The sequence below is a fragment of the Serinus canaria genome, chromosome 13, assembly GCF_022539315.1.
Source record: "Serinus canaria isolate serCan28SL12 chromosome 13, serCan2020, whole genome shotgun sequence".
Lineage (NCBI taxonomy): Eukaryota > Metazoa > Chordata > Aves > Passeriformes > Fringillidae > Serinus > Serinus canaria.
The window spans coordinates 639392-664057 of record NC_066327.1 but is presented as its reverse complement, the minus strand read 5'-3'; the positions used below and the strand labels follow the sequence as shown (position 1 = coordinate 664057).

The window sequence follows — 24666 nt, the reverse complement described above, 5'->3', positions numbered from 1 at the left end:
TTGGCAAGGGACATATCGCTGTGGGTGTGCAGCCCATACCCATCCAAACTGGGACTGACAAAGCTCACTTAGCTTGGAGGGCTCTGTGATCAGCTCTGCAATTGGCACAGAATTCACTCCAAGGACCTGCAGACATATAGACAGAGGACAGACCCAAACCTCCTTCCAACACTCACTACCCCACACCAATGAGCACATCCCTCCTCCCCACCAAGACACCTTCTGACTCACCTTCTGTTATCTCCCTCCAGCCTTTGGAGTGCACAGACAACTGCCCACCCCTACACCTACACAGACCTGAATATTTTTAGGCAGCCCTGCTGGCCACATCTGCGTTCCAAACCCAAGGATTGCGCTGCCCTCACCTTTGGCACATGGGAGGACAAAGCCACCTTCGAACCCTGCCAATGTGACCATCTCCCCATGTTTGCTGCCACCACCTGAATTCAGCAGCCACTGCTGGGACACTCATGGCCAGCGCCACCAGAACAGAGGAACCCAAGGACACACCACAGTGGTGGGACAAGAGACAGCCCCTGGCCAACAACACCTTCTCCAAGGGCTTTATGGCCCATCACAAAGCTGCAGCCTGACCTGTGCCAGAAGGGAGCCACTTCTCCATCCAGGACCCCAAAGGAGCAAAGGAACCAGCTAACACGCACTAAGGAGCTTCACTGCAAGCTCTTGGTGGGGAACTACCTGACCTTTATGATCCCTTCCAAACCAAACCATTCTGTGACTCTGTGGAGTGGCTTTCCAGGTATTCAGCAGGCCTGGGCCTCCTCTGAGGTCACAGAGGATGAGGGGAGCAGGCAGGGAAGTGTCATAGGTGCAGACAGTGTCCTGGGGCAGCCCCCATCCCCCAGCCATGCTGTCACCTCCCTGCCGCCAGCTGCCCAACCTGGCACTTCACCACAGGTCACCTCTGGTGTGAGGAGTTAACGCTCATCCCCCCCAGCAGGCGCGATGAAAAGGAGACAAAAAAGCAGGATGCTGGTGAATGACAGCAGTGGGTGGCCCAGCCCTGCACACAACAGGCACAGCCAAGTGTGTCTGGCACCAGACAATGCTTGGGCTGGAGGTGTGTGGGGCAGCAGCGCCAGCGCCGTTCTCACGGCAGGGCACCCGGCCATGTCGCCTCACAAATCCACTCCTCGCTCCCAGCTCTTCCCCGGGGTTGGGTTTGTTTTTTTCTGTGCTGTCCTTCCTGTTGGGACATTCGCGGCTCTGAAAAGAAAGAAGGTCAAACCTCCTCAAATGGTGTATTTAGAGCTTCCCCTTGGGTTCCCATGGCTTCCTTGCCATTTCCCTGCTGCGCTGGAAGTGCAGCTGGATTTTGGGGTAGCAGCCTCACCCCTGGCTGCTTGGAGCCTGATGCCAAGTGCTGCTAATGCGTTTTGCATTTGTGCTCAGGGGCAGGAAATCTCAACTTCCAGTGCCAAGGGGTTAATTATAATATATATAGCAATATCTCAGGCTGCGGGAATTTTTTTCTCCAGCTAATTAAGAGCTGCAATTACCTTTGAGAATCAATGGGATAGTCTGGTACCCAGCTCTGAGAAGCAGATTACAGGCACTTCGGACACAAGGACATCTTTGCTTTTCTACGTGTTCATAGTTTTTGAAGTTGATCATTAACAAGAATTTGTCATATTTCTGATCCATCATCACAATGTCCTGCTGACCACACACTGGAAGCCACTGCAACAGGGTAACACAGAGCATTGCTGCTTTCCCTGTGATTACCTGTCCTTCCAGCAACATGCTCAGCTGGCCTTTCACCTGCTGCTCAGGGCTCTGAGCAAGACTTCCTGCTTATTAATTAACAAAGCTTCATGATGACCTTGAGGTGGGCAATACCTAACTGCCCAGTCTGTGCTCAGACCGCAAGCTCAGGACTACTTAACTCCCAAAGCAAGCAGGGCATTGATGAATGTTGTATTAATTTAATAATAATGTTTTTGGTTATTTGTAAATATTATTTTAGGTAATAATTATAAATTGATACAATAATTATAATGAGTATTGTATTAATTTAGTAATAAATATGACTAAATTGTCCCATGGCAGCCACTCTGCATTGCCCTGTCCTACCCAGTGGTCCAGTGCAAACAGGAGGACATCATCTGCAAATCCACCCCCTCCCACAAGCTGTTCCCATCAGCTCCTTGCCTTCGTGTTTGTGCAGAGGCTTAACAGTTCCAGCTCTCTCTTTTCACCACTCGCGGAGGTGACTGCTGAGCCATTTGCAAGGGGGTAATGTAACTGAATATTCAGATGTGGGGAGTGGGGCTTTTGGCTGAAGACAGCAGTGAAAGATTCTGGGGAGCCCTCAAAGTCCTGCTCTGGGGTCTCAGCAGAGTTACACATGCAACACAGGCTGCAGCCTCAGCCTGGCCCAGAGTGCACAAATAAATCCTCAGCCATTCATTGTTTTTTAGGGATGCATTGGGCCACTGGTCTCAGTGAAATGGAGTGCTTATGTTAGAAACTGGTGCCATGCAGTTGTCAGCAGCCCACACACACTGCAGGGCTCCCACACCCACAGCAGCAGCCTCCACCCTGACCCAGAGCGCAGCCAGAAGCAGAGGTGAGGCTGGCAGTGGCAGGAAGACCAGCCCTTCCTCTGAAGAGGGGATTCCAAGAAGAAGCTCTGTCTGTGTGGGTTGGAAATGAAGCTCGTGGTGGCAATATGACAGGGGAGTTGAGTTCAGCAGCTGGTACCCAACATCAGCAACTCTCTGCCATAACTTGATTACACTGTGGCCTGATAAAGCTGCCCTTTGATGTGCTGACAGCAGCAAACTGCCTGTGTTGAACTTGTGGTCAAGCAGGCAGGAGCACACACCTCAAACCACAGCACGAGGAAGGCATTTTGTTAAATGAGGAGGAGATAACACAGCTGACACCTCAGCATGGAGAGATGCCTACTGGCACTGCTTATCTCACAGGGAGCTCCAAAAAGCTCCTTTAGACCTGACAACCAACTTATCCCACAGGTACTGCCATCCCTGGAAGCCATCCTTTGGTACGTGGCTACCAGAGAAAGGGCACATCAGTTGTCATGAACCATTTTAGAAGAACACCTACAAAACTACACAGACCTGTACCAAGCAGAGCATTTCCAGTACAACCAAGTCCCCAGATGAAGAATCTGTTTCTCTTCAGGAGACTAAGCAAAAATCAGGAAGGCTTTCCTCTGCAAAGGTTGAGAATAATCAGGGTAGAAGAGAGGATGGCAGTTCTTAGAACACTTATTACACTACACAGGAAGGTATCTTGCTCCTTGTTGGTGCAGGCAAGAGGTTGGGAAAGGACCTGGCTCAGCTCTGGAAAAAGCAAGAGAGGGATTACAAAACTACGCTTTTAGTCTGAGCTTAACGCACGAACCTGCACAGCATTCAATGAAAAAATGTTGTAAATGCTTCATCAGCAACATGACCAAGCTACATAGGAAAGAAAAAGAAAGGAAGGGCAGATCCAGAGGGAAATATTTTTACTCCAGCATTACCTTTCCCTACAGCTTGCTATTTATTGAAGAAGCAGCAAAAGCTTCAGTGTGCTTCTAGATACAAACGCTGACATGGAAATTCAGAGCCCTGAACCACCTCCAACAGGGAAAATATACTGACCGCAGTCTCTCTGGAGGTCAAACAAAATCAATAGCCTTTCTCTCCAGTCTGTCTCTAAACTAAGCTTCTTTCAAAGACATGCAGAGAAAATGGATCATCTTTTGTTGTTGTGTGTGGTTTTGGGTTGGGCTTTTTTTTGTTTTGCTTTTTTTTAAGTGGTCAAACATTCATAGAAGCATAAGAACTCCTTCCTCCCTAAGCATACTGAAAGGATTGTATAGAAGTCAACACTGCCCATCAGTTTTACTACACAATAGATGAGTTATCCACTTCTTGGGGAAGAAACCAAGCTGGGAGCTGCTTAGTGCTCGGCAAGAGAGGAAAAAATAAATCAATGTGTTTGCTTGATTGGGGTACGTTTAAAGCTGGTTGTCAATTAGTTCAACACAATTTGCTGTTAGAGAGCACAACAATTTAGCCCCAGGAGCTGAGGTTTGCTGCATTTCCTCAGATTCCTCCTGCTGAGAGACAGATTTTGGATGCAGGCAGGTCAGGCACAGAGGAAGAGAAGGGGTGATGCTGAAGTCACAGCCACAGAGTGAGAGCCTGACATCAGATACAGCCAGCGATGATGGCTCCCTTCTGTTCCAAACACACAGCACACCAGGCTCGTATCCAAAGAGGAGCAGAGATGAGAGGTGCTTCTCACCCTGGCACACACCTCAGCACACATCTTCTGAGATAAACTACAGCTTACACACCCTTGTGCTGATGGTATCATCTGTTCTACACAAGGGGTTCACCCCAAGATGAGCAAAAGGCCAGAAGGACCAAAGTGGGAGGAAGAAAAACTTTTCCTATCTCCAATTTTTAAAGTAATACAAATTCTTAAAAATCTCAATACAAAAATCACAAATGGGGACAAACCACAAAAGTCACTTCCCAAGGGTCGCACTGAATGCATCCAAAGGAAAATCAGAGCAAGGGATCACCAGTGGCTTTACCTGCCAGTTCTGTTCTGACAGTCAGTGTCAAAAAACACTTATTCAGGCTGAGAAGGCTCTCAAGAGGTGACCCAGATCAACCCCCTGCTTCGAGCAGGGCCACCAGGGCTGGGGGCCATCACTTCTCAGCTGTGCTCCAGCTGCCCTACAACAGGTCACTCTCTGAAAAAGTGACATCCTGATCTAAGCACACCTAAGGGTGGCATTACTGTGGCACAGGCATGGCTGGAGAGGGACAGACACATCTGCAGCTGACTGGGGTCCCAGCACCAGCAGGGCTGAGCAATAGCCCCAGCAGAGTGAGCTGTCCTCGGCCATGACTACGGTTCCCTGGTGCCTTCACAGGCACAGGGAGTCACGTTCTCCAGCAGGCACCCGTCCCACACTGCTGGGCTGCTGCTGGCAGAGCCTCCACGGGCTGTGCTCAAGCCACACCGTGTCTGCAGCCGCCCGGCCAGGCACAGCACACCTGACTCACGGCCATCAAGGTTTGTTCCCTCAGCCCATGTGAGGGCACCTTATTTCCGAGCGAACACATTTAGCATCCTGTCGTTAGGATCTTAGTCCAGTGCCCACACAGGTCTAATGATGCTGGAAAATCCTGGAGAGGCTCAGAACAGGCTCCAGCAATGATGACCATCAAACATCCATCCCAGCCCCAGTAGCAGCAGGAGAAGCCAAGGCTAGAAGCTAGAAATAAAAGCGCTGCTTCTTTGTAATGCTTTTTATCTCCCCTCCTCCAGCCCTCCCCCGCCCCCCCCCCCCCCAGGTGGGACAATTTACCCGGTGACTATAAAGCTCTTACATGTGCTTGTTAGCACCCCCAAATTAGTAGGTGTAAAGTCAATATCCTTTTGCCTATTTACTCCTAATGAGTCACCAGTCAAAAACTTCACTTGAAAAAAACGGTTACAAATGCAGATGCCGAAGCAAATGAAATAAAGGCAAGAATCACAAACGTTGCACAAAGACAAGGGGCTGGGCACACCACACAGCACCAGGCCATTGTCACCGGCTCAAACCTAACAGCTTTGATTTGCCTCCCACCGGCTAAAAAGGTTTGAAATGCAAGGTCTGAACAAAGGTGCAAGACACAGGAGGAATGGGAGGCACTGCTGGGCACTTAATCTCCTTTCAGTCTCACACAGGAGCTCCAGGAATGGCTCTGTTGAAGTCGGTGGAGTTTCAGGAGTGTAGGAAAAAGGATAATCAAGCCTTGGCTGTAACAGAGATCCAGCCCTGTGATCCCTCCATGCAACCAGCAGAAACCTTTTTGGGGATTTATGCTGAAGTTACCTTTAGGCAAGTTCAGCACTGGAACCTGGCCCTACATCACTGATCCCAACAGAACGAGACCAGCTTTTGGGAGCTGCAGTGTTCACCCTCTAACTAACCAAGTATGTGCTTTGTAATCAGGAGCCTGAAGCATCCCCCAGTCTGCTTCAGCACTCACCCCTGCAAACTGTGAGCCTTGCAGCTGTCCCTGGCCAAGCACTGGGGACACCTGGACAATATTTTTTAGATTTATCTGGTGCTTACATGCCATCCTATTCCTAACCCTTCTCTGCTGCTTCTCTACTCTAAGGTACTCACAGCCTCCAGAGGCTGGGAGTGACATCCCCTGATGCTAGAGCTCCCCTCTCACATTGCAACAGCCATTTCCTCTCCTGCTTGTCCTCCCAAAAGCACTTGAGTAAACCAAAGCACACCAGCTCGAAGCCAGGATCCCAAGCACGTCACCCACCATGTGGGTCAAACACCAAAGGCTCACATCACCATTGAGCTGCTCAGGAGCCGTGTCTCCTCCTTCTCTGCCCCACCAGCCCAGCTTTGGGACAAGGCCAGAGCAGCTGAGCAGTGGGGGAGAACAAGGACTCCTCTCCACAGTGCTACCTGGGGACAGACCCCTCCAGCCAGCACAGCTGCTGTCACTGCTAGAGAACACCCAAAACTCATCACAGCTGAAAGAGGCAGGGCCACAGTGGGTGGTGGGGTTTTGTTCACAGTGCTCAGGGAGGAAAGGCACCTTTTTTGGCAGCTGCAAATGCAGAAGAGGAGAAGGCCTCCAGGCACACGTTTCAGTTCACAGAGAAAAGGGCAAAAATATCTGAGCACTACCCAGTCACGCTGCAAGCTCCACCACTCCAGGCAGCATCAGCAAAGGACAGACACATCCCCAAGGTAGCTACAGCACAACTCAGGGACACAAAGCTCAGGATATATTGAGAAGGCCTCAGCTCCTGTGTTCACCGTAAAAGCATGAACTGTCTATTATGGGCATTCAGGAAATACTGAAAAGCTCTTCAGGGACCGAAGTGGGCACTATTTACTGCTGACATAGCTCATTAAATGGGATGCTCGCAGAATGCAGCTACGTTTCCATCTCCCTTGAACACCAATACCTCCACACTTCCTCCTGGAAGAAAAATAGATGTTTCTTATTTTTTACTGGGACTTCTCACTGCCTTTACATCCAGCTCACCTTCCACTTCTTGCGAGCACTGCGACCGCAGACGCTCCACACGTGTTCTCCTCTGCATCCGACTGGCAAGGACTCTGGAAAATGCCAGTATTGGAGCGGCCTGGATTCAGCGGTTTCTGAATGCTGATCGGACACTATTTCATTCAAGCCACAGATAGTCATTTTTGGGGGGGTATTTTCAGCTCCCTTTCTGGACTCTTCCAGCTTTCCAAGTGCCATGTATCAGCAGTTTCTCTTTCACAGCTTTGTTATTTTTCACCTTTCTGCTGAGCCCCGGTGCAGTTCTGCAGGGCCTGGGCTCTTCCCTGTTCTTGCAGACAGACAGGCAGTGCTACTGGCCTTGTTAATGTTTGCTGTGCTCCACCTTGCAGCTGCAGAAATTCCTGACTATCTGTTTTTTCAAAGAGCTGAGGTGAAATCCGAGTGACTGAAGTGCCTTTTTTTTAATAAATTTTAACACCTTTCTTGAGGAAACCCCAGCCTGAAAACAGGAAGGGTCTCACAGCATCTCAAAGCAGCAAATAGTTACTTCTAAACAGGCTACCAGTGTGGTCTCTGTTAGCACTGTCTCCTTAGCATCTCTCCATGTGCAAAGCTTTCATCCTGCTGGCACACCATGGGCTGAGGGGGTTCTGGGCTGAGGAGGGACATATGAGGACACTGAGATGATGAAATTCATGCCACTTCATTATACGTGAGGAACAAAGTTCCTTCTGTGTCCAGTGTCTGGAGGGTCCAGCCCCAGCGTCCCACCACCCTAGATCAGCCCTCCTGGAGTAGGAGATGCTCCAGGTGAGTGGTGTGGTGTGGCCAATGCCAACACCACCATGAGACTCCAGGAATCTGACTTTAGGAATCTCAAATAACAGCCGATGAGGTTCCATGATCCCTTCAAGAAGTGTAATCTTCACATCAAGTTTTGTATTCCCCATCCTGTCTTTAGTTAGGCAGTTCTTAACAGGGTTATTGACATTTCTCAATTCTTCCAAAGTTTCTTGTGAAGGAAAAAAATTCTTTGGCCACTTGACATCATGTACGGGAATGTTCACCCAAAGCAAAATGTACAAGAGCATTTGTTAACAATATTTTCCTTCCTTCCTCTCCAAAGTAAAAGCAATTAAAAGCCCTTTTGGAAATGCAGACTAGCCTGTTTGTAGGATACTTTTACTTGTACCCCAAGAACCAACTTGAATTAATCAATGACTGGGCAAATGCTTAGACAGGGGAAAACCTCAGAGAGCACAAAACAAGGTTTGGTAACAGACATCAACACAGAACAACTGCAATAAACCTAAAGGAGCTCTCAGCATTTGTGCACAGAATCACTCCTGGCCTAGAAATATATTTAAAATTATTCAAACTTCTTCCAGTACTTCATCACAGAATGTTTTGGGTTGGAAAGACCCTACACATAACCTCCCAGTGTCCCCCCAGCAGTCCCCAGTACAGATTTCGGACAGAAGTAATCACTGTACTGACAAGCACAGAGCATTTCTGGAGCCATGGAGGAGAAAGGAAAGCTTTAAGTTTGTTTCTGTGTTATTTCATCAGAGCCGGGGAAGAACATTTAACAAAGCAGCTTCTTGACCTTCATGGGAAAGCACCATAAACACAGCAAGGCAGGAACAGATAACATCATATTGACCTGTCTTCAGGGGCTGGCATTCACATTTTCATAAAGTGTCTAAGAAGATAAATCACTATACTAATAATATTTGTATTGATTATCTACACTGAAGCAGCAATCGACTCCATTGTCTCACTTCCTCTTAAATTGCTCACAGATGGGATCCTATTTCCTATTCTGCATTTCTAATGGGAACACTTAAATCACAGTGCAGATTTATACACACACACACAAACTGTTAACAAAAACCCTTTTATGACTTGCATAAAAATAAAGATTTTTCACTTTGAAGCTCACTTTCCACTCCACACAGGAATTAAAAATGACAAATTATCAGCAGATCTCTAAATTACCTCTCCTCATTATTTCTAAGTCTCTAATATTTGCTGACAGACAGGCCTGTGCTTTCCAAACCCTGACCAGTGCTTGTGGAGACTTGTGAAGTTTAGACACAGAGTTAAAAGGAGATTCTTTGTTTCCCTGTGAAAGTCAAGGTTCTTTAAACTTTCTCAAGATCCAGGAGTAGGGGACTCCAAAATCAGTGTGGTGTCAGAGGGAAAATAAATGTAAAGTTTTGCTGTTAGTGCAGGTACAAAACAAGGACTGTTGCAGAGAGGCTGGGCTTCAGGTGTGATGCTGGTTGCAGCAGGAGCTCAGGAGAGCAGCTTTCCAAATCAATAGTAAATTGTCAACAAATTAATTGTTCAAAATGGCTTTGTCATGAATCAAAAAGGCTAGGATTTTTCTTAAACTTCTCATCCTTCCTAAACAAGGCTTTTCCCCACCCTGGCACAGGCACAGAATATGGCAGAATAAAAACAGAAAGTGTCTTCAATATACAGATGATTTGTAAAAGATGCTAACAGTGTGTTTCAAATAGAACCTTTCAGAGCCACCAGGAAGGTGAGGGCAACCAAGAGCCCTCACTGCCCAGAGCAAACTGGAAGCCCCAGCTCCATCCCCATCCCCAGTTCCAGCCCCAGCCCTAGCTCAGGTTTCTGCCTCACACAGAAGTTCCTCCTGGCTCAGCAAAACCCTGAGCTGCCTGAAGCTTCAGCTCATCCCCTCATCTGCTTTCAAGGAACAGCTTCACCACTGCCCCACTGCAGATGAAAAGGGGAGACGTTTCAAGGAACAAAAAATAATACAGCTCTCAGGGATGGCTGGGCAAGCGGGGGAAAGCCCAGAGCCACAGCACAGCAGCTGGAGGGAGGGCAAAGGCTGCTCGGCTCAGGCCTGTCCCCAGGACCCATCTGACTGTACAGCTGCCATGGTGAATGATCATCCCCTTCGCTGAGGTCAGCTCTGCCCCTAGGCTAAGTAAGTGAAAATAAATGGTTTAGAAGATAAAAGGTCTTTTAAAAAATTTATTTGTCTTGTCGTGATGTCAAAACTGTAATGGGAAGAGACTGGAGGCAGCGATACGTCAGTTAAATGGGAAACAGCCATTCTGATGGGTCAGCACAATAAATTACAAAGCAGATCCCAGCTCATGCAGAATTTGGAGCTGAGCTGCGCTGACAGACAAAACCTTGCACGCACCTGTTCCTGGCAAGAAAAGCAGGAAATACACGTGGAAAAACTGTGGAAATACGGCGATATTTCACAAATCCAAATCGATGTCCGGACTATATCTCTTATCTTTCTCGCACATAAATTCCGAGCCTTCCAGCCACAACGAGTTTAGTTTTTTACTCCTGCTCTTTCCAGGAGATGGATCAAAATTGATTTAAACTATTCCAGGAAAGGAAAGGGTTAATCAGATTTCCCAAGGCAGCTTGCTGTTAAGGTGCCAGAAATACTGAGGGAAAGAATGACTTGCTAAAGATGGGACAATGGCACTGGTATTTTGCATTTGTTTCCAGGCTTTCAGATAGAACAAATGGGAGTCATTAGTGAAATGAGTTTAGGGAGTTCTAAATTAGCTGTCAGGCTGCCAAGCCCGAAGAAGTGCTATGTCAGCCATTAATTCTGGAGAGCAGCGGATTACCCAAACCTAGGAAGGAATCCTGCAAAATTTAGAGTCAATTAAAGGAGGTTATTTTGCTATAATATTTTCCACACATATTACACCTCCTCATGGAACAGAGCCCACTTCTACCACAAATGAAATCTCTGGCAGGATGGAGTGTGGCTGATGTCTAGACAGCTGTAATGTGCTCTCCGTGGGCAGGTCCGCTGGCATCTCAGGGCAGCTCCAGCTCGAGCAGGAGGTGGAGGCTGCAGGGCTCACCAGCCCGGCGGGAGCGGCCCCAGGAAGTGACAACGGTTTGCCTCAGCGCCTTGCTGTCTCTGTACCACCCAAAGCAGCACATCTGTGTGGGGCGTGATGGCTGTGCCCACAACGACCGCCGCATGTGGACACACGACAGCCGGCATCGCGTGCATACCCCCTTCCCTTCCCTTCCCTCCCCACGCCACTGACAAACCTGAGCTTGGCTCAGACCCAAACCCGTCCCTCGTGAATTCTGAGCCGAGCCCGCTGAGCCGGGGGAGCCTCCAGGGACTGGCACCGCCTCCGTGCCCAGTGCTGATGTCCCACCTGTGCCCTGCCTCTCGCGCAGGGTGTCCCCAAATAAAGCCTCCACGCTGTAGACTAGAGAGCTTATCAGTAGGAAGGTTTATAAAGCACAGGGTTTATAACCTCTTGAGGGACCTGAGAGGGTTTTTGAAACTGGGATGGAATGGATCCGTGGAGCAAACACCACCTGAACGTGCCGATCAGTGATGTACCTCCGCTCCGCAGCCCAGCCCCCGGCACGCCCACACACTCCGCAAATTAAAGGTCCCTCCGCCGAGGGGAGCAGAGGGCTCTCACACCTCTGCACTGATGGCTATCGCTGATCCGTGCCCCGCAGGACAGCAGCACTGGGGACAAATTAAACCAAAAACCCCACGGCTGTGAAATACAAATGAGGCAAAAAAATGCCTTCACCCAACCAAGAGAGCTCTGCCTGCCCAACTGCGCCGGATACACAGATCGTGAACAAACAGGATAGAATGTCTTCTGCCTTTTGTGAAATGAAAATAAATGAAAGGATCTAAGGTTTCAGGTCACTGATCCCTCTCTTCCCTATCTGTACCATTTATCAGAGGTAGATTATAAAGGTTCCAGGTCCTTTTTTTTTTTTTTGTCAGCAAATTAATGGTTTTTTTTTCTCCTTCACCCTTACATTTTCTGAATGAAAGAACCACTTAAGAACCTGTAAAGTAATAATAAGCTTATAACAGAAATATTGTTTTTCTGGGCCACTGCAAATTCTTTCTGAATAGGTTGAAGGGATTAAAGTAAAAATGCAATTTGTAAATACATCAGTCCTTTAATTAGTTTATAGTCTGTTAAGAGATATTATTTTGCTCACATGGATCATCTATTATCTAAAGATCTCAGAGCACTTTAGGAACATCAATTAAGCCATTAAAAAAAAACCAACCTTGGGAGATAGGTAAACGTATTTAGATTAATTAGTGTTGCTGTGAGCAGCAGGCATTATTATTAGATTTAATTTAGTCCAATAATTGACTTATCTGTTAATGGATTCTAATTCATTTGAGAAGGGATCAAATCCATCTGATTAAATGGATTACATCGACTCAATTAATTCTATTAACTGACTTAATTTGACATTTAATAATCTGACACACGGGGCCAGATCTTGGCCCCAAAGAATCCATAAACCAAAAATTACGCACCAGAATTGTTATGGCAGCAGAATTATGCATTGCAGAGCATGCATTTTGCCTTGTGCATGGCATTCGCGCACCTGGATAAAACAATCAACGGGGATTCCTCTGGCTGTATCCCCCAGCCCTCCAGCAGCATTCCTCCCTGAGCCAGGGCTGGCTGCTCGTTTTGCTGTACTTGGGGTGGCTGCTTGGAAAGCAGAAGTTCCCTGCCTGAGATCTGCTACCTTCACTCTGTTCTGGACGTTCTCTGCAACCAAGAGGTGAGAAGTTTTACAGAAGTGAATAAGCCTTGCAATAAAAGTAACCTCCCTTCAAAGGCAGGACAACCCTCCCATTTGGAAGCTGGATATGTGGGGAAAAAAAAAAAAAAAAAAAAAAAAAAAGAAGAAGGAAAAAATAAACATTTGGACGCTGTTGTGAATAAAAGGGAAGATGGGAGCGAGGTGCTAAAACATTATTTATTCCGCTGTCCTTAAAATGGGCTGGTGCTAAAGGGCTGGTGATGAGCACCAGGGACCTTTGCTCTGACAGAGTTTCCCACGTGAACCCTGAGCCGGCGTGGTCCTTGCTGGATGTCACCTTCTCCTAATAGGACCAGGCTGTTCAGAGAATTCACGGCTGGAGCCAGCTCACGGGCACCTTTGCCTACATCTCTTGCCTTTTCTCAGACATTTCTCAGATGTGTTTCTCCTCCTAAAGCCTTCCCCAAGCTGCAAACCTTAGGCCACTGGCCCATATCGCCCTTGCCGTGCACTCCCCTGGCAGGGCCGGGGCAGGAGCCGGTGCCAACTGCGAGGGTGGCACAGCCCACTCTGCCACGGAGAGGGAAAGGCCAGAGGGACATTCAGCCATCTGCTGCGTGGGAGGAGAGGTGTCCTCCTCCAGATGCAGACCTGACCGGCAAGACCGAGATGTGAGATGTGGATCAAAAGTTTACAACTGTTGAGATCCCCAGACCCGGTTTAAGCCTCTCTCTGGTCTTGATCAAAGGTTACTCCATAATAATGCCTCAGGGGGAGGGGTTCCTGGCACATAATGAAGCCTGTGTCATTGCCTTTGTGTCCAGGTTGGGCTGTAACACAGATGGTTCTCACTCCAGTAACTCCGACATCTCTCCCCCCTCCATTATCCCAGACTGGAGCTTTGCGTGGTTCCATCCCGGCCCGCCGTGTCCCACCTCACTGTCTCCCCGATTATCATGCTCCAAGTGTTCCGTGCCAAGCAGCACCAAGAGCAGATTTCCATAACCTTTCACAGGGCTGGGGGCGAGAAGGCTCCGCAACCTCGGCGCGTTTGCTGAGAGGCTCTGGGGACGGAGCCGGGCGGGGTCTGGGGGGGCAGGCAAACAACCCATGGAGCTCGCCGGCATCCAGGGAGCAGGGTTTGGAGGCAGGCAGGGATGGGGAGCAGGGTTTGGAGGCAGGCAGGGATGGGGAGCAGGGTTTGGAGGCAGGCAGGGATGCTGGAGCTCTCGGCCGGGAATCTCGGGGTCTGTCATGGCAGCAGCGCCCTCGGCCACGAGCACGCTCCCCCACGCGGGGTTTGTTGTTCAGACACGATTGCATATGTATGAAGGGGACAAGATGGGCTTTGACACATAAATTAGCACTTGTCAGCTGCTCCCGGGAACACTTCCCTGCTGCACCCACTGTAAATGCCGCCTTCTTTCACCGAGAGGAAAACTCCATCACGGCACCTGACAGCCACCGCGGGCAGCAGCCGCACCCGGGCGGCAGCAGCGCCCAGCGCCTCGTTTACACATCAGAGCTCAGGAGGATGAATGCCAGAAAATGACACAATAATTAGCAGCCAAGTGGCACTTTTCAGTCCTGTAATATCTGGAAATTTGGGAATGACAAAGGACAAGGCTGATGAGACCTGAGGGCGGGGCTTTCTCTGAGAGAGGGGCTGACCCCACACAAGTGCCTTGGGGGGGGTCACTCCCTACCTGCCAGGTGCTCTCTGGCTGCCGCTTCCCGTGGCACAGCTCACGCTGCTCCTGCACCTGCAGTGGCAGCAGCTACCCTCAGTGCTCGGCGTGTGCCTCATCCGTCCTGAAGCTTCCTGACGGAACAACCGCTCCCAGATTTTGACCTGCCCTCCTCGTAGCTCAGCTCCACCTCACCAGTGCTGCACCAGACAATCCCACACGAATGGTCGAGCCAGCAAACTCTCACACACACCTCTGCAGCAGCACAGGAACACACAGGGCTGCACATCCCAAACACGGACAGGACCAGTGTTCTCTACAGCCCTAAAATCTTCCCAACAGCCAACTAGAGCAAAAGCATCTCAGCAGAAACCAACTCAAAATGAACCAGAATTACAGCATTTTTCATAGCCCAGCCTCTAGCAGCATTTCCAGCATGTTGCTCGCATGCAAATCACAAGAATAGTTGAATGTGCTGTCAGCACAGGGTAAGTACAGTTTTTCCTGCAAGATCCACACAGTCAAGAAGAGATTCAGCTTGAGCTCTGGGGTACTGTCAAAGTTCTCAAAATCTACTTTCAGTTTAAACCAAATATCCCACCACCTGAAAAGATGCGAGGGCTTCGTTCAAACACTGGATTCACCCAAACACAAGCCCAAGAGTTCACGGGGAAAGGACATCCCCAGCCACCCATTTAGGTATCATTTATGAATTGCAGTAAATTCCCAGCCAGCAATTTAGGTATCATTTATGAATTGCAGTAAACACACTGTAAGCTCATGGCTTGCGGAGAAAGACATGCTTTTCTTCAACCATACACTAATAAATTGGGGCATGGCAGTGTTGTGGGAACTGCCTGCAGCTGGGAGGCAGCACCAGCAAAACAAATCTCATGTTCTTAACCTGAAATGTTATTTTTCCTTTTATTTTGTTTTTATTGCTCTTATTACTTTTCTCCCAAGAGGTTCTTAGCACAACAGTCTGGATTAAAGCCTTTGACCTGAAGTCTGGGGGATCCCAGTAAATATTCTTACCATATTTATCTCCATCTTCTCCTTTGGCACTGATCCTCCTGCCGAGCACTTGGATGTGCTTCCCACTTGTCCTGCTGTAGAGCTGATAGAGCCGGAGCTGCTTCCTGCTCACATCATCCCTCGCTCGCGTCTGGTTCTCCACGTGTATCCGAAAATCCACATTCTCCTCAGCAGCAAACATCTGAGATAGGTGGGGAGTGGGGAGAGAGAGCAGAACAGACCATGAACACAACAAGGCTCTGGGCAGAGGGACTGCAGACTAGCCTGCCAAGGGCACTGGCACTGGGGGACTCAGATTTGTCTGCCTTTCACTTGGCAGCAGTGTCAGGCACTGTTGGAACTCAGGACATCCCTTTTGATGTCCAGAATGGCCAGGACCCCTGCCAGGGGGCTCAGAAACCCTGGCATAGAGCCTAGAGCACCTGTGGTTTTGATTATGATGTGTGGAGCAAATTACCAGCCTTGTATGAAGACCTGCATGCCACAGCAGTTTAAGTAGCATAATAGTGAAATTATCATAGGGTGAAAAAATAGATTTTTGGGGTTACTAGAACGGGGGTTTCGGGAGCAAGATGGAGGGATTTGGGCGTGTCCAGCCTTTCTCCTTGAGACCAAGAACTGAAGAGCTCCGACTCATTCTTCAAGCCTGTAGGCTGGAAAGGAGACTTTGAACGTATCTCGGGGTCGCAGTGACCTGGACCCTCGAGAAGGCACTCGTGTGTAATTCCACCCAGAGCTGGCTCTCCACAGTCAACCAAACCTGGGCCATTGCAATCAAACTGGCAGTTTTTGAATAAAAACTTCTGCTCACCCCTGCTTTGACTAAATCCTAGTCAGCCATGCTGACCATAAATTAGGCTCCCCACTGCATATGCACAGCCTCTACCAGGTTACACAGGCCCAAATTGGAGAGTGGGGACAGCCAAACCGTTCTCAGAGATTTGGTGCATCACCTTCAGCAGCTGCACTGATTCTCTGGGTTAACTGCAGGAAAATGTCAAGGGAAAAAACTCTTTGTGTTGCCCTTAGCAGTCTGGACTTGAACTTCACACTGGCATAAAATCCACTACAATAGAAGTGACACTTGAACACTCTTCAGCTTAACTGTTTGAACAGCTCTGCTCTGCAGTGAAGCCACCCCATGATCACCAGCCATGGATGTGTTTCTGTCCACCTCAAAAGGGCCACAGGAGGAGTGGTGAGAGTCAAACCAGCTCTTCCACCAGTGTCTGTGATCAGCAGGGGTCTGACAGCCTCAGCCACCTCATCTGTTTGTTCTGTCCAAGGGAATAAATTAACCCTAGTTCACTACAGCTTAAATTATTACCATAAACTGTTCATTTTATTTCCTATTTTAAGTATTCCCAAGAAATATCAAAACAGGAGTCCCACTTTTCCTTCCAAAGAGTCATCCTGACTTGCACGAGGTCAGAGGACCCAATAACACCACTGTTCTCCAGATGCCTTCCCAAAGGGGAGACTGGGAAGCATGCACCCAAAAAGCTCTTCACACCCAAGCGATAGGAAAGCCCAAAAATTGCTCCACAAACTGTCCATCTATGATCAGTGGAGCATTTGCACCACAACATCCACACCATCTACTCCAAACTCACAGATGGGCAACATTTTGGTGGCAGACTCCCTTTACAGGACAATAAATTACCCAAAACATGGCCTGCAAGCAAAAGTATTCTGATGTATCAGTGTGGGGAGGGAACTGGCAATGGAAATGGAAAAGGTCAATAAATCCTTGTTCAGATCTACTCCAGACTAAAACACATAAAGAAAGTGTCTGCAACACACCAAAGAGCCCCACTTCAGCCTCCTGCACATCATCTCATAGCAGCAAATACAGTGAAGCCTGAAAATCAAAACCTCAATAGAACTTTGCAGCATTTCCAGTTATCCTGGGGACACCCAGGCCCGCAGCAGGAAGAAAAGTTCACTTAGGCAGGCAGTGCTGCTAAGCACCAGACCTTCAGAAAGCACCCTGAGCCAAAGGCCAAGCTCAGCACAGCAGCAGCAGCAATGAGGTTCCCAGTGATGCTGCGGGACTGCCTTCAGTGCTCTCACTAAAATCTGGGATTCTGAATTGATGTTTTGAGGAGAAAGTGATTTATCTCTGATTTGGCTGTCAGAAGCCCATAGAGAGCTGAAGGCACAGGCAGAGGCTGGGCAAGGGAGGCTCAGGGCAATGCTGGGACATTCACCACGATGTCAGAGGTGACAGACAGGGGTCACAATATTTCCCACTCTCAGAAAACAGGGTGGCCAGGAGTGGTGACCCAGAGCTGGGGAGTGGGAGGAGGAGCAGCCCCGAGCCAGAGGGCATGGCAGGGTGCCACGTCAGGACACTGACAGAGCTCTGGCCAGCAGAGAGCAGGGCTCTGCTTGCCCTGCCCTCACCAGCACCACAGCTACACCTGAGCGAAGTACACAGGACTTGACTTTTGACAGAAATCATATTAATTTCTTTTTCTCCTTGCTATGTATTTTCTGGCTTTCTTTTCAAATCCCATTGTTGGGATTTGAAAACTATCAAACCCAAAAAGGTTCCAGTCATGCTGACAGTCTGCCTTGTGCCCACAAAGCAAGGTTATTTGCAGCTAAAATTCTGGCTCCATTATTTTAAGATTTAAAACAGATTTTAAATCAAGATGACGTCATTACATTGCTTTCACCACATGTTAATGAATTTCACATTTTTCTAGGAAGAAACCAAAACAGGTGGGATTTGAAGTGGGGGGAAGGGCAGGTTGCTTTGCTTTTTTGGAAACTCCTAACAGAAAATTCAATCTGTTTTCCAAAACATGTTTTAATTATCTTCTAATTGTCTCTGGAGCACTCACACCGCAGAGGCCCCAGCCTGTGGCTGCAGTGCCTCAGTGGGCCCAGGAGCACCCATGGAGCATCCTGCACAGGGCTCTGCTCCAGCATGTCACCAACACACCTTTGTCACCACTGTCCTGCCTAAGATCAGCTAATTAATCCTTCCCTTTGCAAGAAGGGCACCAGCAGCACAGGGGGTGACATCTCCTCTTCCCCTGTCCAAGGAGCTGGCTGGCCTTACCCTTAGCCAAGACCTGAAGAGGCTGATGCAGGAATCAGCAGGGGATGCTGACCCCAAAATACAGCCAGCCTAGCCCATATCACTCTACCACTTCCCTATAAGTGCCCAGTTCTGACCGAGGGCAGAAATCCTGGAAGATGAACAGGCTGTAGGTTCCCCTTGCAGCAGAGCTGTCTCCTGGCCAGAAGCCGTAGTAAGAGCAGCAGTGAAACCACCCGGATTTAGCCACCTGCTTAAAGATAAGCTCACACTTAACCACCCTGTGGAAACAGGATGCTCTGCTGGAGGGTGGCCAAAGGGAATTAACCATGCCAGCCTGGGCTGCATCTGGCCTGCAGCAGAGAATATCAATGCCCCCCCAAAAATTTCATGCAATGTTGATTTTATGAGATAAAACTTGTTTGATCATTGCTAAAATCCACTCTCACAGGACCCCTTCCCTACAGGGTACACTCCCTCTGAGATAAGGAAGTCTATGTATATTTATACCAAAAGAGAGACTCTTCTATAAATCTCATAAAAATTGGTAACATATGTCTCCTTTGGCAACTGATCACCAACACTCAGTCAGGGAGGTCACCAGAAACCAAGTGCCCTCACCCTCAAATACACTTGAATGCAGAAATGTCTTTAAGTCCCTTAAACTGAAGGGCTTTCACTACTGTTCACCAAAGCAAGTTTTCCTTTTTTGTTTTTGCTATTGAAATGCTATTACTGCAGATAACACATCAGACACAAAATGAGGCCCTTTTATTCCTTTCAGTCTGATCATTCACACCTCCATGCAGGCAGCAAAACAGACCCTGGGTCCAGAGCTCCACACAACAGGTCCCTGAAGGGAAGGGTTGCTTGTACCTTCTAACTCCTGAGAAGCACTGTGGGACACAGGAGACAGGACTCCTCCAGGGATTTGGGTTTGTATTATGGTCTGTCTGGCATCTGTCCAACTGGTATGGGCTGTTGTCTGTGCATGTTTGTTTGAGATTTCAGCATCTCAAAATAGTGGTTTTGTGTGACTCTATCTCATTCTTTGGCAACAATTTATAACATGCAAAATCCCAGTTGTTAAATCAGAGCATCGAATTTCATTTCATTTTCATACTTCCTCTCTTTTCCTTTTCCATCAGTTTCTTATCCATTTGTTATTTATTTGTCACTACACCTTTCAGTGATAAGATCCAGCTACAAATACAGTTGGCTATCCAGAGTTTATACAAGGGAATAAACAGCATTTATTTTAAAAACAACCATCACCTCCAGCCCCAGAAGCAACAGAAATGCCTCACTCATGAAAGGAAGCTACTCTCCCTTGTCTGTTGTCCTTGCCCAATCATTCAAGGTGGAGCATTCAGTCCTACCTCCTTTCCCAACAGCCAAAGGAACCAGAAACGACATCTGTCTTCCAGTGAGAGTGAGTCCACAACAGGAGATTTTCAAGTGCTTTTTTGCCAAATGATTCTCAAATAAGAGTAGATTTCATTTTAAATGGCTTTACAATGATCCTTCAGCTTAAAGAATGACTCCCCTCTTTGTTAAATCCCAGACGGAGGGTGAGGGAAGGACCATTTTGCTGATGCAGCCTAAGGTTTCACTGTGCATTAATCCAAGAAAAGCTCAGGAGCAGCAGCAAAAGCCTCCAGCAGCAGCACTGTGATGTCAGCCCTGCACAGGCTCGTGCCCCATCTCTGCACTCACAGATGCCTCCTGTGAACGGAGCAATCCCAGCCCCGCCAAGGTCCGTGAAAGCCTTGCTATGCCAAGCCACGCTTGCAGGATTTGGCTTTCCACCCAACCAACCTCCACACACTTTGGGTTTTTCTATTTCAAGCTTTCCAGTAATGGGGGATGTTAATCTGTTATTGTTCATGTCATAAAGCGTTACAGCATGAGATGTCCAAGGCCCACAGCATACCCAAGTTAGCTGGGAGCTGGACTTGAGAATTTCCTGGTGTTTTGCTATTTATGCTACAGAGCACTCAATAGAGAGCTCTATATGTCATTCAACCATATGTCATTCCCCCAGCTGAATCAGGAATACAAAATCCCTCTAGCTAAGGCCCATACCGATTGCAAAAGATAAACAAATCAGGCTATTCGAAGTCCTCTCAAGCCCCATCTGATAAGCAGGAAATACTTATTACCTTTCAGCCATCAAATCAACCTAATATTAATGATTTTCTCCATGACCTTCTAAACACATGAAAGTTAACTCAATAAGGTCAACAAGAGGATATCCAAGACAGATCTCTCTCAAGCCTCAAAGGAAAGTAACAAACCACTTTGCTTCCATGACTTTGGCAGAATTCCTGTATACAAATCAGAGCGGGATTTGCTAGCTCCCCATGGCAGACACCCTCAGCACACAGTGAAACACAATGCACTCCTTTTTCCTCCATTTAACTGCAAAGTCAATCCACCACCAGGATGTTGTTACCGTCGTGTCACAGAGCCTCCAGCAGCCAGACGGGAGCGGATGACCAGGGCTTGGGTGTGTCCCTTCTGCAGCTTTAGGAGCACCTTTGGAAAAGCAGCTCCATGCTCAGATATGCAGAGAAGGTACTTTGCAGTGAAGCTCTGTACATCCAATGGGAGAGAGGCCATGGTGCAACAGTGCCAGAATTCCACAAATGGAGCTAAGCCTTTCCAAATTACAGAAATTAGAGCTTTGCTTTGGTGTTTGTTTCTTCCCGATACCCATGGAAAAATACTTTTGTTTTGAAAAATAAATATCCAAAAATTTAAGTTGCACTCTAAAACTGTGGGAGATGTCACCATGGATAGTGACTGTGCCTTCTTTGGGATGGTCTGTGAGAAAGGGCATGGAGCACTGTGGAAGTAGTGGTTCAAAGTGATCAGATATGAGATTCCACAAAAAAATTTACCAATGGCATTTACATTGAAATGCTTTTTGGTATTTCTTTTTGGTGAGAAAGCTGGAAAAGGAGAATGAAATGGGGTGATGTGGGTCAAGCCTGCCCATCCCTTTGGATTTCAGAAATGTTAAATAAGACCCAAGGAGAACACATTTCCAGGGCTTAGAAAAGGGGACACAGCTCCGTGAGGTGACACATACTTGGATCCAAAAGCTGTGAAGCCTCCTTTCCTGGGGAGAGCTGCCTTGTGCATTTAGAAAGGCAGCTTGAATCTCCTTGGGCAATGCCAGACCTCTGTTCCCTCTGAAACACACAACCTCTGAGAAATGCAGCCATCACTCAGCCACACTTCCAGCAGCTCCAAGACCGCACCAGCTGTTCAAGCCATGCACCACTGCAAAAGCAACGCATCTGTCGGCCTAGGAATGGCAGGCACAGTGTTACTGAGCCTAGTATGAGACCAGGAGGGAGGCTGGAGGGAGCACCATACAACTGGAACCTGAGAGTTTGAGGAAATGAATGTTTTATGGCCCATCAATCAGAATTTGACCATTTTCTAGAGAAAGATGATGCCACCATCAAAAAAACTAAGTTTCTCCTTTTGATGGTGGAATGAGCCGTAGCCAGAACTGTGAAAACGCACCATGTGTAATACGGTGAGATTCTAAACTTGCTGCACCCTGGGAAATGGTTAATCCTGGGGAAGAGCAGGGTTTCAGCCTTGATGAATGGCTTTTAGGAGCCCAGCTGGAGACAGGATGTCGCTGCTCACAGCACAGCCCAGCACCAGAGTGCTGCTGAGGTGCTGAAATGCAGCTCCCAGAGGGGCTCCAACACCCCCAGCCGCTCATCTCCCCCTGCATCTGTCTGTTCTCACTAGCTCAGAACAGGTCACTGCCAGCAGCTCCCAGGTCACATTACTGACAATGTCACCACGAGCAGCAGCAGCTCAGCTGCCTGCACTGGGCAGCCCCTGTGCCCCCCGTGCCCCTGAGCTGTGCCCTGGTCCTGCAGCACCAAAGGGGCCAAGACTGAGCCCCCTCCCAGCACTCAAAGGCAGCTCTTTCCCAGTGGGACCAGTTCCTGCTACCTGTGTTGACCAAAGAAAACCAACCCCAGGTACCTCAGCTGAGGGAGATCTGTGGGAGGCCACAGTTTGCCATGGGCTCCTGACAGTTCAAGTCTCCAGAAATACAATTTAGACCTTAACTCTTTTTCTTATTTTTCTCCAATTGTAATAGATCTTGATGATAATGATGGTGACAGTTATTAGTTAACAGCTGGTATTATTTTACCATGCTATCCATCAGGCAAGAAGCAAGCAGGGCTTTTTCTTTCTTCCTTTCTTTCTTTGTCTTTTTTAATGCTTGTTATATCTCTGCTATATACTTCCTCTCCACACAGAAATATCCCTTCAAAGCTTGATATTATTGAGCAGCTTTCAACCATGCCCAGCAGAGCCATGTATTCTCTGCATTTGTCTGGCCTTTGTTTCTAGGAATGAAATACCAGTGGCTGAACAGTGTGACTTCGTTTCACTCCTTCATTCCAATACTTGTTCTATTTCTATCCCACTGGGTCAAACTCACCTATTGTGAGACCTCACCGATTTCAATTACATCAGGGATTAATTTGTTCCATTGCGTTGAAGCTGTTAATACAATCCTGGCTGGCTCTAGATTAGAAAAGGCACGGTGAGACCTCCCTCACAGGCAGTGTGTTTAACAGCCGTCTTGATCTTCAGTTTTGTTCAGCGGTGGGGTGGGTTTTTTCTTCCCTTTGTGCCCCTTTGCCCCTCTTTTCACAATCTTCCCCTTCCTTTCTAAATTGCCCTTATCAGAACTGGGTGGTCCTTCTGACTTCCCCTGAGCCTGGCCAAGTGTTGCCTTCCTGAGCCACTGCCCAGGGCTTGTGAGGGAGGTCAGAGCTGGAAGGTCTGACCTGGCACTACACAGGTGTGACCACTCCAGCTCCGGCACCTTGTCTCTGTGTGGGGTGCACTCTGCTCCAGAGGAAGTTTCTGTGTTCATCCACGTCCCCTGCACTCTGTTGACCAGTGGCAATGTCCTTCACCCTTCACATGGGCTATGCTGGACCCCACATCCCTGAGAGGCTCTGTGCTGCTGCCACCACTCCTCACTGCTCATACTGGGATACACAGATTTCTCAGTAATCATTTCATGTCCCTGTCCCTCCTCACAGCATTGATGTTGCTGCAAAGAAATCTGCAACAGGCTTTGCAGAACAGCCCCAACCAGCCTTGTGAAACCAGGGACCAGCTCAGCATGCTACAACTGCCTCCACTACCTTAACAAAAAACCTCAATTTTCTTGATGGAGAAAGCACTCCTGCTGAAATAACCTACTCTGGTATGCAGGAATTAAACCCTTGCCCAGCACAGGTGGCTCTGCACAGGTGAGCACAGGGCTGAGGGGCTGCCTGCCCCACCCAAGGGCATTGCTGGCCAAGCACATGGGCTGTCCCCAGGACCCTCTGCTGCTCACCCAGGGCTGGGTGGCCACAGCAGTGGGGCTGCAGTGGGCAGAGCTTCCAGTGGGGTGTTCCTGGGACAAAAGCTGCAGCACCCCACTAAAAGTACTTACCAGCAATTTGTTCACTTCTTCAACTGAACCTGAGTCCAATTACTGAGAAACATGCCCGGTTCAAAGCACCCTGGACCTTTTCTCCCCTTTCCCCAGGGGAGATGCTCCTGTTGCAAACCCATTTGGCCACAGCAGCAGGGCAGAGCAGAAACCCCAAGCCCACTACCCTGAAACTGGTCAGGCATTTCCTAAACCCTGGAAAAAGGCAGAGTTATTCACCACAGGGACTAAACATGTCAGTTTGAAGCATGGGCCTGCCAGGTTCAATGTGACATCTCTGCTCTTCTGCTTGATACCAGCCCAGTCGAGAGCTCCACAAAAATCAGAGCAAAGGCCCAAGATACAGAAAACCTGAGGGATACTCAGGAAAACCCAAGGGATACTCAGGAAAACCCTGCCATCAGAAGGAGATGGAAGATGATCAAAGACCAACCTGCCCATAAGAGAATAAACATTTGCAGGAGCAGCACCTTAGCAGCGATCCCGTGCTTATCCTGGGAGCTCCTTTCATCTGGTCCCATGACAACCTCCAAGGAACACAGATCCCTGCTCCCACTGCAGAAAAGCAACTCCCTCTAGGGTAAAACACGGCAACTACCAAGCAGTGCACACCAGGGGAGGGCAAAACTCACAAAATACCTTTTTGCATTGCATTTGCAAAGAAAACAGAGACTCGGCCAGTAACTGTCCCCACAGCAGCTCCCAAGTACTGACCTCAGGAGAGCAGTGGCTTCTCTAAAAGCTGATTCAGCAGAGATACCTGGGGACATGACTGAATTATCC

General features: G+C 48.4%; 1 protein-coding gene across 2 annotated transcripts in view; it reads right to left on the bottom strand.

Moving 5' to 3' along the window:
* Positions 1–24666, bottom strand: part of FGF18 (fibroblast growth factor 18) — a 63991-nt gene that overhangs the window by 25240 nt on the left and 14085 nt on the right. For both annotated transcript variants that reach the window (XM_030229443.2, XM_050979874.1), the window contains one exon: positions 15338–15518. In XM_030229443.2, coding sequence (XP_030085303.1) covers positions 15338–15518 — 181 coding nt within the window. The remainder of the gene's footprint in view (positions 1–15337; positions 15519–24666) is intronic.